Source organism: Peromyscus maniculatus, chromosome 21, assembly GCF_049852395.1.
Source record: "Peromyscus maniculatus bairdii isolate BWxNUB_F1_BW_parent chromosome 21, HU_Pman_BW_mat_3.1, whole genome shotgun sequence".
Taxonomy (NCBI): Eukaryota; Metazoa; Chordata; class Mammalia; order Rodentia; family Cricetidae; genus Peromyscus; species Peromyscus maniculatus.
Window position 1 is genome coordinate 53,271,046 of NC_134872.1, and position 12,474 is coordinate 53,283,519.

The 12,474-nt window shown below is 40.1% G+C and overlaps 1 protein-coding gene across 1 annotated transcript in view; it reads right to left on the reverse strand.

Moving 5' to 3' along the window:
* Positions 1–12,474, reverse strand: part of Ptchd4 (patched domain containing 4) — a 177,980-nt gene that overhangs the window by 118,769 nt on the left and 46,737 nt on the right. Inside the window, exon 2 of the mRNA XM_006994449.4 lies at positions 709–1,189. Coding sequence (XP_006994511.1) covers positions 709–1,189 — 481 coding nt within the window. The remainder of the gene's footprint in view (positions 1–708; positions 1,190–12,474) is intronic.

The window sequence follows — 12,474 nt, forward strand, 5'->3', positions numbered from 1 at the left end:
CCCAGAACAAATCCATACATGTATACAACATACGTGCATGCACACATGCAACGTTTTTATACTTAGGAATCATTTATGTTTGGCTGGGAGAACATTCAGAATCTTAATTAAGGATGATTACTAATTATTTTCTCCAGAGATAAAACATATAAACTGGATAATATATCTAAGTGGCATCACACGGGTGGTTTTTTTTTTTTTTTAATATTTACTCAGGTAAAAGAATAGAGTAGGTTCTTTGAAAAGCTACCAATTGAGTTTGAGTTTCCTTTAGAAGATCTTTGAGATTAAGATGCATTAGTTGTTCTTAGACGTTTCATTTGTCAATATTATTAACTATCATGTGACTATCATTGAGTATAACTATGATTGGGGCCACAAAATTCTGTTGGAAATAAGCACCCACTCTCCTTAGTTTAAAGTCAGATACTTCTAACCTGTCAGCTCTGAAGAAAATGAGTAGAGAATTGCCATATTGTGTAATTTAAAGACTTCTGACGTCATCAGATTAAAGGGAAGGATGGTTTGATTATTGCATAATGCCCTTGGAAGGCCTCAACAAGGTAAGACAAACTCCAAGGAAAAATTTACACAACCACACAGGCACACCCAAGCAAAACTACAACAGATTTCCACCTGAGAAGTCAAGAAAGTACTACCTTGCCCCAAACCAGCCAGACTCCGATTACCACAAGGATGGATAGTTACCCATGGCGAAGAAAGGGATTCCCAGCAGGGTGGAGTTGTACTTCCCATCAGTGATGAAGAAGATCCCGGCGGCAGTGGCGATGGAAATGCATACCGTGAGCACCCCCAGGAGGCCCAGGAAGGGCTTACTGCGCAAGCAGTCCTTCATGGAGCTGGACAGGGTGGCTGTGGTCAGGATCAACACAAGGCTCACCAGGACCTTGCTTCTGGCCAGGATGCTGGTCTTATGAAAGTCTCTCCAGAGGCTAAAAGATGCCAGAGAGTACAGTTGGAGGTCTTGGTGCTCCTCCTGGAGCTTCCTCATAAGCTTACAGAACTCATTCTCCCACTTCTCCCCTATGAGGTCTTGAGTGGCAGAACCATAGGTCTGGAGGTAGTAGGTGATTTGAATGGCTCTGGCTGACTTGACCCGCTGGTCTTTGCTGTTTGGCACTTCCACTACCCCGCCCAGCTGGTGTCCAATAAAACTGTTCCTCCCATCCTTGAAAACAGAAAGAGGGGAGACTTCAGTTACCAGAAGGATGCACATTCCAAGGAACAGTTTCTTAGTCTAAGTGAAGAAGCACAAGGAAGGCAAAGAGAGGTACTGGTGATTGTGGAATTGATGTGGGTGGAGAGGAGAGTCAGGATTTTGTTCTTAACCTTTTGGAGCTGTGTGGGAAACCCTGCGGGACTAATAGGAATAGAGACGATGGAGCCGGTGTCACAAAAGCTACACCAGACTTGCCTTACTCCTTACATCGCTTCAGTAGCAATCTAGTCAAATTTCTTAAGAGCAGATCAAGTTTATGATTTATGTTTAGCTGTAAGTAGAGCATGGCATGAGGCTCACCCTCGACCATGCTGAGGACATGGAGTACATTTTCCTTCAATGAGATACTACACCTTTCCTCCCAGAATTCCTGGCCCCAGCCCTGTCCTGGCGAGCCATCATGAAGTTCCACTGGTCTACAACCCTCCTGTGGTGTGGGTCAGAAAGGCATTCTCTTTTCTGCCTCTTCTTTTCAGACATTGGCCAGAATGTAAATAAGCTTTCTCCCAACCCCCATGATACTTTGGGTTTTCTCACTTTCTCTAAAGCCTCATCCCCTGTCATGTATCTGTCCTATATGCTTCATTGGCATTTTTTTCTTCCTTTTTTCTTCTCGTCTCCTCTATAAGTTTCCAATATTTAGTTTGTCATGGGTGTTTTCCTTTTAAATTGTAAGAAAACTGTCTTTGAGCTTCAAAAGTTAAAAAATAATCATACAGTATATAAATATGCTAAGCTTTCCAGAATCAATATAGGCACCACATGAAGACAAGAACAGTCTTACTTCCTTACATTAGTGAAGTTATATGAACAGCTGAAAATAGGATAAATACCTTTCTCAAAGCTAGTGTGGTATTGAAACACTTTCACATGTGATACCAGCACTTGCTGGGTCTATACAATCTTCCCCCCAACACCCAAATCTGGCTCAAACTTATCTTCTGCTATAAATAAATTCCCAAAGAAGGCTGAGAAGATTCTCAGGTAGTGTCACCAAATGGTGGTCTAGCTTCCATGTTGGGCTTGAGGAAGTATGGACAAGATCATCGTCCTAGGAATTGGGTAAACAAAGCAGTCATTCCTCCTTAAAGCACACTTAGATGGATACAGAATTGCCAGTTATTCTAATCCAATGAGGGTGCTCCCTGACAGCCACCGCGAAATTTTAATCTAATTAGAAATTTTATTTTTTTGTCACAGTTGTCCCCACACTTTAATGGTAATGGTTCATAGAACATTGAGCTCAACAGCAGGCTTCAGGATGATTTACAGGGCTGAAAATACACTGTTGATATTGGATGAGATGGCACCCAACAGTGCACAAAAGAAACTTTATGTTCCAAGTAGTTTGTATGTGAATGGCGTTGGGAAAGATAGTCTCACAAAGGTATAATAGAGTTAATTCCTAGCAAGAAACAGTTCTCTCTAGAGACCAGTAGGCAAGGGCAACATAATACTGACCAGTGTGCTGACCATAGGTGTTTACATGGAACTACTAGGCATCTAGCTAGCACTTGAGATAATTATCCTGGATTTGTTTAATCCAGACACCAAAATGTGAGGCACTTATTTGCATTTTGCTTTTAACATGCACAAAAGTAACCCTTATGTTTCAGTATATATTGCAAACACAAAAAGTTGGAGATGTTCAGAGAATACAAGTTCAACTTGGAGAATGATCAGACATTGAAAAATACACAGTCACTCTGTGTACCTACATGTTAAATAGTTACAACCATCTTAAGAAACCAAACTGCTGGACAGTGGTGGCACCTGCCTGTAATCCTAGCACTCAGGAAGCAGGGGCAGGTGAATGTTTATGAGTTTGAGGCCAGCCTGGCTTACAGAGCCAGTTCTAGGACAGCCAGGGCTACGAAGAGAAACCCTGCCTTGAAAAACTACAAAAAAAGAAAAAAGAAAGAAAGGAAGGAAGGAGGAAGGAGGGAGGGAGGGAGGGAGGGAGGAAGGAAGAAGGGAGAAAGGAAGGAAGGAAGAAGGGAGGAAGGAAGGAAGGAAGGAAGGGAGGGAGGGAGGGAGGAAGGAAGGAAGGAAGGAAGGAAGGAAGGAAGGAAGGAAGGAAAGAAGGGAGGGAGGGAGGAAGGAAGGAAGGGAGGGAGGGAGGAAGGAAGGAAGGAAGGAAGGAAGGAAAGAAGGGAGGAAGCTAAACTTGACCAAACCCAAATGAACAAGTTATTTCTTAACAACAATTCTCTTTGTGGGTTCTCCCTTGGTGTATCAACTGCTGCCATGGGATCTTTGTAATGTTACTATTTCTTTTCTTTATAAAAACTCAACTGGGGCTGGAGAGATGGCTCAGTGGTTAAAAGCCCTGGATGCTCTTCTAGAAGACTCTGGTTCAATGTCCAGAACCCAGAAGGTAGCATATGATCATCTGTAACCCCAGTTCCAAGAGATCTGACTCTTCTTCTTGTCTCCATGGGCATATGACACTCACTTGGTGCACAGAACTACATGCAGGCAAAACACCCATATGCATAAAATAAAAAATTAAGTAAAAAGCATCAAACTGAAGGTTTGGCTGTAAGTTTCCTTGTTTAAACCCATTGGATCTTGCAAAGAGGGTTGGCAAGCTTGGAGAAAAGAGATGTGAATCATGCCTCAGAACTGAGTGACTGTGGATATAGTTTGTGTTTGCTCACTATACCAAAATTGCTCACTTATTTGGTGTATTTTTACCTAAAAACTGGCACAATGTTTTGGTTCAATTTTCTTTCTATGGCTTTGAAATTCTGTCTTTATTTAAATGTGTGTGTCTGATCATCTGAGAAAGCAATATCCCCATATCCCTAAAGCTCTGTTTCTTTTTAAGAATATCTTGCTTTGTCTTAGCTCATTTCTGTCATTAAAAAGACCTCTGGGGAACTTTAGCAGCAGTGCAGAGAGTTATGTGTCCCTCAGGTCTCACTTGGAGATTACAGTAGACAAGGAAGGCACTGATTGTATGTCTGGACAAAAGTCAAAATTTTAAAGATGTATAGATTTTTAAATAGTCAAGCTTTATTGAGTTTGACCAACTGCCAACCTTTCTTTTGAAGTTGTACAATTTTCATTTTTTTTTGTTTTTTTTTTTTGTTTTTTTTTTTTGTTTTTTTCGAGACAGGGTTTCTCTGCGTAGCTTTGTGCCTTTCCTGGAGCTCACTTGGTAGCCCAGGCTGGCCTCGAACTCACAGAGATCCGCCTGGCTCTGCCTCCCGAGTGCTGGGACTAAAGGCGTGCGCCACCACCGCCCGGCCAATTTTCATTTTTTAATAAAAATGCCTTATAAGAGATACACCTTTGGTATATCTTCCCTTGTTATATTTAAATAATAAGAATGAATTGCTGGTCTATGTTTAAAGCTATGCACCTGTACAATATAAATGAGGTGTTTTGATATCCTGGATCAAAACTCCATTGGATGATTACAACATGTATATGCAGTTGGCTCAACCAACCTACCCATTACAGTTTTCAGAAACCCAATCATATACATTATGGGCATGAGACCATTCTACTTTTGGATAAGAGTAGCAAAGAGTTCCTCTTCTCAAGCTAATCAATCATTAAATACTTCTAAGTAGGAGGTACTAAGAATGAATGCAGCAAACATTCTATTTCTTGTGGTGAACTTCCTTGGAGTCACAGTACATTCAGTCAGGTCAATGAAATGAAGACAATGTGACTTGAGTTATACCGTGGAACTCATTCTATTTGGGGGAAATTTCTATGTAGTTCATTGCTTGTGTCTTCTTCAGTTGTCTTAACTTAGGAGGAGGAGATAGGAGTATATGAAGTGATGATTATAGGATATAGAAGTAAGTTTTTGGCTTTCTTACTCTATGAAAAAGCTACCTATACAAAGAGTTTGAAGAGATGTGGATGTCAGAAATGCTGTTCATACAAATCATAGGCACAACTTTTATTTGTTAGGTGAGTGAACCTAGATGTTTAGAAAACACATACCTATTAGTTCCTACTCACATCTTCTGACACCAACTCCAATCCTTTCTAGACCTTCATGATGCCAGAGCAGAGAAACCACTTTGACTCATGTATCAAAACTTTATTTTACCTGTGTATTCTCCTTTCCAATTTCTTTCTCTTTATCTAAGGCAGCCTGTCAGATAAAGTGTTGCCTGTAATTTGACTCAATCTCTTCATTTCTCATAGTAACTTATCCCACAAATTTTGAAATTTCTCTGAATATAGAAGTCTTGTGTTACCATAAAGGTATGTGTTAATTTTTTTTTTAATGGCAGCATGGTAGCATGCTGACTTCAGTGTTGCTTTATTTCAGTGCTGGACTGAGCTCAGTTGTTATGTCAACAACACAAGATGACTTCAGGTCTCTGGTTGTATCATGGTCTGATTCTGCTGTTCCCCAAGGTACTCTCTACGTCATAGGCAGAGCCTACTCAGTCAATTGGAAATGAGAGAGACCACATCATCTCTCTACCTGATCCTTCCACTGATTTGCACTTGCACTAGGCCTGCCACAGGAGCCCTTTATCAGGCCTGCAGAGCGATGATGATGCATGGTCACAGCTAGAGATGTCTTTTGACCCTGCCTGATGTTCTCCTGTCTCACTGGCCCCTTCTCCTCCTCCCCCTGTTCATCTTCCTCCTTGAGCACATCAAGTTAATTTCCACCTCCAGGTCTGTGTCTGGTGTTCCCTTTGCTTTGAATATTTCTCCATATTCTTCTTAAATCCAAGACCACTTCCTGCTATGGATGTCTTAGCTTAAAACAACAACAACAACAACAACAACAACAACAACAACAACCTATTTAAATTATAATCTAAACTGGACACCCTGTTTTGTGAAGTCAGGCCATTGCATTGCCCTATTTTATGAACTTCCTGCTAATGATCTCTACCTGAGAAAATTGTGCATAGTCATTCAATTGCTCCTTTTCTGTCCCTTCAGTTAGAGTACACACTAGCTGAGAGCCGTGACCTTTCCGGGTTTGCTTACTAATAACTTCCCCAGAGCCTTAAACAAGCCCATTCTCTGCATAACCTTTGCTAACTGAGTGAACTCACCTTTAGGTGTAAATTACTAACCACATTATATTGTAGAGACAGTTTTTGCTAAAATTGGGTAATTTGAAACATTCTCCCTTTTTCAATCTCTTTAGTTCCTTATACCATTCCCCCAGCATGTATTACTGGTCAGTATTCACTGTGCATCTAGCACTTTCAGGACAGTAAGTCACTACTAGTGACCGCAGACAGGGGGCCTCCGTGAGTGCAAGACAGCCAGGGAAGAAGCATTTGCATGCAACAGGACTTGAAGGCAAAGGACACAGGATTTCAAAGAACCTAAGGAGTGATAAGATGTGAGGTGAGAGAGGAAATAGTGCTCCTTCAGCATTGCCTTCTTAAGGGAAAAGGTTGGTAGTTCAGTGTGAAAGCATGGGTGAGTTTATTCAGGAGAAAGATTTACGTACTTTTCTGAATTCTTACACTCACACACTATGGATAAAGTTTTTTGGGGTCAGGATGACTCTGAAGCAAATCCCTCAGTTCGGAAACCCTGAAGGATTTCAGATTCTGGATGCTGCCTAAAAAAATGCCAGCCAAGGCAGTCTCTGGTAGGTAAAGTGTTGCAAGGAGAATCAATAAAGTCACAGGTCACAATGCTGTCTCACGGTCATAAAGCATTGCATCATGGTCGCTGTCCAGTAACAGTGATGCAGGAGAAATATCCCTGGATCTTTTAGATAGTATTGAAAGCTACTACTCTGAAACCTTCAAATTACTTCCAGCCAATCCACACTTCTACAGTGGAGGGAGGAATTAAACCCAGAATAAAGATCAGAGAATATGTTCTCACAGAGATAGAATGTGAAGATATTCATGCTGTAGACAACTGTGCAAAGCAAAAACCACTCAACAGTGCTTTGACATGATAAGGAAAAAAGCCAACTATTTGCTTCATTGGATGCTGGGTTAACATCCAGATAGTTTTGTGGCTGTGAAATAATTTGTCAGCACAGCTCCTGGCCAAGGCAGTTGTAATACAGATTTCATTGCTTTTCAATGAGGCAGATGCTACAAAGGTATTATAAACTTTCAGATGGTCAGCTGCCTTTTATTACTGAAAAGTAAGTTTTCCTGTATTCATACCAAGGAGCTCATAACAGTTTAGAAAGAATAATGAGATTTTGTTTATTTTTATGAATAATACTTCCACCATATTTCCTAACGTATTTCTTTGTTTCATTCCCTCTTGTAAAATGTAAATACAAAATAGGATTAAATGAAATCATCACTTATCTTGATTTTCCTTCACAGGATTTCATATTTGGAAGGAATAAGCAAGTAATAAGAAAACAACTTCCTACAAGGTATTTGATTAAAGAATAATAAAAAAGTCATTTTCTAGATGAGGTCTTTAAAGCATTAAAATGCCCTTAAGAGAGAATAAATGTAATTCCTTTTGTCATATTTTAAGCTCAGAAAGTGCAGTATTGCAGATTGTTTTTCAGAGAGGAAGGCTAAAAAAATAAACACATAGTTTCTGTGCTGCTGAAATAAAACAAAAATGTTAGCCTACCAGAATATAAAGTAATTTTAACAGAGCATGTCAGCATATCAGTGGACCGAATTGGTTGGAATGATTTAAACCTAAGTAACAAACTCAAAGATTTAGGATCCTGATTTAGATTTTTATAGGCAGCTATTCCATTATTCTATGGGGAAGGGTTGTGCTGCAGTAGCTTCAAGGCATCAATGGGTCCAAAAGAGAGTAAGCAGGCAAAAATAAGGTTACAGCTACAGGAGCACCGATGATGGCTTCATTCATGTTTCTGATTCCAACGTTCTCCTTCCTAACACAGTTGTGCATATTTGGGGATAATTTGTAAATGTACTTGAAAGAGAGGATGTGCAAAATACTGGTTATATGAAAAGACTCGAGAGGCCACCTATGATGCTTAGGGTCCCAGCCCAAGCCTGACAAGGAGTATGGGTGTCTTAAGCTCATTGGGCATAATAAGATTCATTACTTCTTAAAACAATTGAGGGCTGTACTTTCCAGGGTCATTTCTATAGTCCATAAAATAAGAATTTTAAGGTCTTGTGAAGGTCAGATGTGTTAATATAAGGTATGATCAGTGCTCAGATATGGGTGGATATTGTTCTTATTAATATACAACACATGGATATTTATATAATACTGTTTATTCACTTAGTCGTTTAAAGTTATTTTCCACTTGCAAGCAGGTGTCTGAAACATGGGGTCAAGAATATAGAAACAGGACAAAGTCATAGGAATTTAATTCCTACTTGTGTTACAATAACCAGGTGACAAGGGCTGCTTCCTGTTTTGTCTCTTCTCCCAGTAAGGCAAAAAAGTTTGGCTTATATTATCTCTGAAGTTCTGATGTACTCTTCATTAAATGATGTCCTGTTTTTTGTTTGCTTAGATTTTGTTGTTGTTGTTGTTGTTGTTGTTGTTGTTTTCAACTTGACAGAGCTAGTGTTATTTGGGAAGGTGAAAATTTGTCGGACATTCTCTTGATATTGATTGATGTGGGAGAGTCCAGCTCACTGGGAGGCAATGGCACTCCTGGGCTGGTGGTCCAGGGATTTATAAGAAAGGAGGCTGAACAAGCCAGTAAGCAGCACTCCTCCATGGCCTCTGCATCAGCTCCTGCCTCCAGGTTCTTGCCTTGAATTCCACCCTGACTTCTTTTCATGATGGGCTACATCTGAAGCTGAAATAAACTTCTTCCTAAGTTCCTTTTGGCCATGGCGTTTATCACAGCAAAAGAAACCAAATGATTCCTCAGTGGTGAAGACATCAGATGCTGCAAGGCAAGCTAGATCTGTCTGCTTTATTGTGATAAAATGGAAACATGCACGGGAAAACAACATAACCTGTGCCCATTTTCATAGTAACAGGAAGTGTTATCACTTTCTAAATCTGGACAAAGCCACTTCTTTCTTTTCCCTTCAGTAATCTCCAGAGAGATGTCTTAAATAACAACAAAAAGAGACTTGTCCCCTTTCTCTAAGATGTAGATGGTAACCCAAATGGAACTAATCAATTTTAGATAGTAAAAAGTCATTTGCTCTTCAGATCCCTATCAAATCAACTCTGCCATAGTTGCTTTATACACAATAGCATACAGACATTAAACTCTTTTCTGTTTATGACAAATGTTCCCATAAATTTATAAACTGAATAGAAATACAGTTATCACCTGTATTAAATATGAATTATATTGGTGAGGACAGGAGACAGATATAGGGAGGATAAAGATCCCCTCCCCCCCCCCAAAAAAAAAAGCAGTTCCATTTTTGTCCTGGGCCAAATGATAAAGATGTGCTCAGTCCTGTCTTGGGTGGAGAGTGGAGGTGTCAGAAGACAGTTCTGGTTGTGTGTGTGTGTGTGTGTGTGTGTGTGTGTGTGTGTGTGTGTGTATACACAGCGTGTGTGCTAATAATTGGACTTACAGTCTAAAATATGTTAGGCAAGTGCACAACCACTACATTATATTCCTAGCCCTATCTCTAATATGTTATCATTCTTTTCCTAAATAGCACTACCTACATGGGGCCGTAAGCCAATGTGTGATTAACATTCTAGTCTAGATGCTAATCTCGTCTGAGAACAGCTTTCGGATTTCCACAGTGGAAATGGGTGATACCTGTTTTCTAATTTCAAACCATCTCTTAAGTGATCTTAAAGACTCAACTTTTGAGGAACAAATGCTACAGTAGCTTTGATGGTGATATCAGGGTTTGCTGAGCCCCATTGAGGAAAAGCTATTGTCTTCTGATCAAAGGGAAAAACATCATGTCCTGGATGGAGACATGCTTCAAAGATTAAAACATTACATATCAGCGTCTCCTTCTCTTAGCAGTATTCCAGCTGGGCCTGTCAATTAGCTGGCCTTGCAAGACATCACCCCTTGGAAAGGCTGATTCACCTAAGTCCATGCAAAGAAGATGGGAAGAATAATTATCCCTTTAATGAGATAATGTGCTTCTCTTTCTCAGAATCCCCTCACTTGCAGGGACTCCACCATCAGCACTATGGTCTGCCAGCTTTTCTGTGTTATTCAGAAAAGTATAACGTTTTCTTTTTTTCCTCTATCTCGTTTTCTTTTGGATACTGGCCAAGGCGTAAGCACACTCTTGAGACACTCTGGGCTTTCAGAGTCTCTTTTCTCTAGAGGCTCCCTCTCCTTCTGCCACTCAGTTCTGGCCTGTCTTGTTTGCTGTTCCCTTACTATATCTCCCTGCTTTCTCTCTCCTCTCTCCATATCCCTCCTCATGGCAATTGCCAGATTTACCTCTTCCCAGCCCTATTTTTTTCATACTCTAACAATTTTCTTTCAAATCCATTTCAAAAATCTTTATTGAGACTAAGAACCAAAGAGGAAAATCCCCCCTTTTCCCATAATGATTTTAAAATAAATATTTTCTTTCTCTGTAGCTCATATTAGTGATATTATCACCCACATTTTCTTTAAAAAACATTATTTTTTAGGTTAAGTTGTTCACAAAGGAATCATAATGGCTATTCAAGGATGAGTATTTTACATCCATCAGTATATCACTGTGATGCTGACCTGCTTTAAAGAAGCTCAATGTCACCTAAATTAGCATGTGTGGAACACTCCAAGTCCCTGTGTCTAGTGATGCCCTCACCCTTTGGTAGAAATAGTGAAAGTCTCACTATTATACTCCTTTTTTTGGATTAAGATTCTTTCCCCTTACAAAGCTCTGTTTATAACCATAGGTCCTATAAAGAATATGGTACATAGGTATCAGCTCCTGAGTTGAAAAACAGGTCATATTGACAAATTACAGGGGAAACCTCAGAGTGGAGTTCAAACATTCTTTAAACAGGGAAAAGATAAGGTCCTGTTGCTGAAAACACTATACACTTTGGACATGTGATCTGGACTGCACCTCCCCTAAAAGCCTGCTAAAGTCCATAAAACGACTAACTTTTACATTTCCAGAACTTTCCGTACAAGCTGACAAAAGAGGGAAGCAACCGATAGCTCTACCTAGCCTCTGGATCATAATAATGACCAGTATGGCAAGATGTCCTTATGGCTCAATAGTAGTACGAATATCTTGGTGGTAACCAACAACTGTCTAATTGGATGTACGACTCCCTGAACAGGAAAGAAATCACATCTGGTACTAGAAACCTATCCAACTACCAGGGGCTAGCGAGTTCATGGGTGTTAGAGGAGAACTTACAGTCTCACTTTACTAGATCAGCGTAATTCCTAACTGTATTCTAACCAATTATTCTTAAACCCACAGGTAAGTGCAGCTCCCACCCCTCATCAAAGAAGCTTCACTTTGCCAACAACAGAGACGATCAGAGAAACCTACAACTGGTCCAAACACAGAGAACATTTGATCATGGGCTGCTCATCCCCAATAGATACATCTACAACATGACTCCTGCACCCAAGGCGTGGGGACATCACAGAAGAGGGAAGCAGAAAGATGGTAAACATCAAAGGGGCAGTAAGCCAGCTGTGAGACTGTGTCTTTTAGAATTGACAAGACTATTCACCTACGATACCTCAACAATATGCTGCCTGAACAAGACCTGAAAAAGGACAACACCAACAGACGTCCTAATATGGAAGGGAGCAATCTCATGGGACCCCATCCTTAAACAAAGACCTACAGGCAATTAAGAAATTTCCAGGGATGAACCCCCTAATTAGTTATCTAATAACAAGTGATCAGCACTGACAATATACACATACAAGCAACACACTAAATGGGCTTAGTAGCAATTATGTATCTATGTGTGTATCAATTAAAGAAAAAGGAGGCCATAAATTTGAAAAGAAGTAAGGGGGCACATGGAAGGGCTGGAGAAAGGACAGGGAAATGGGACAGTGCCATAGTTACATTTTATAAAAAAATGTTTAAATGAAAAACATCATCTAAGGAATGAGAAACTTAGGAAAATCAGGAAAACTCAAGTATTGCCGATATTTACATTAGACTTGAGTCTAATTAGACTGAGTGAGCATATCTAGGTATCTAGATGTTACACATGGGTGGAAACAAATAAAAAGGTAGACTCATTCATTTGTTCAAATAGTCAGTGGGCCCAAGATAGAGCACTGAATTGAATAGTATAGTTACTTACTTCAGAGACTTTGTGGCTGTGGGATGGAATATAAGAGTGAGGTGGGAGTGGTAAGTAGGTAGGGGTATCTATCTATCTATCTATCTATC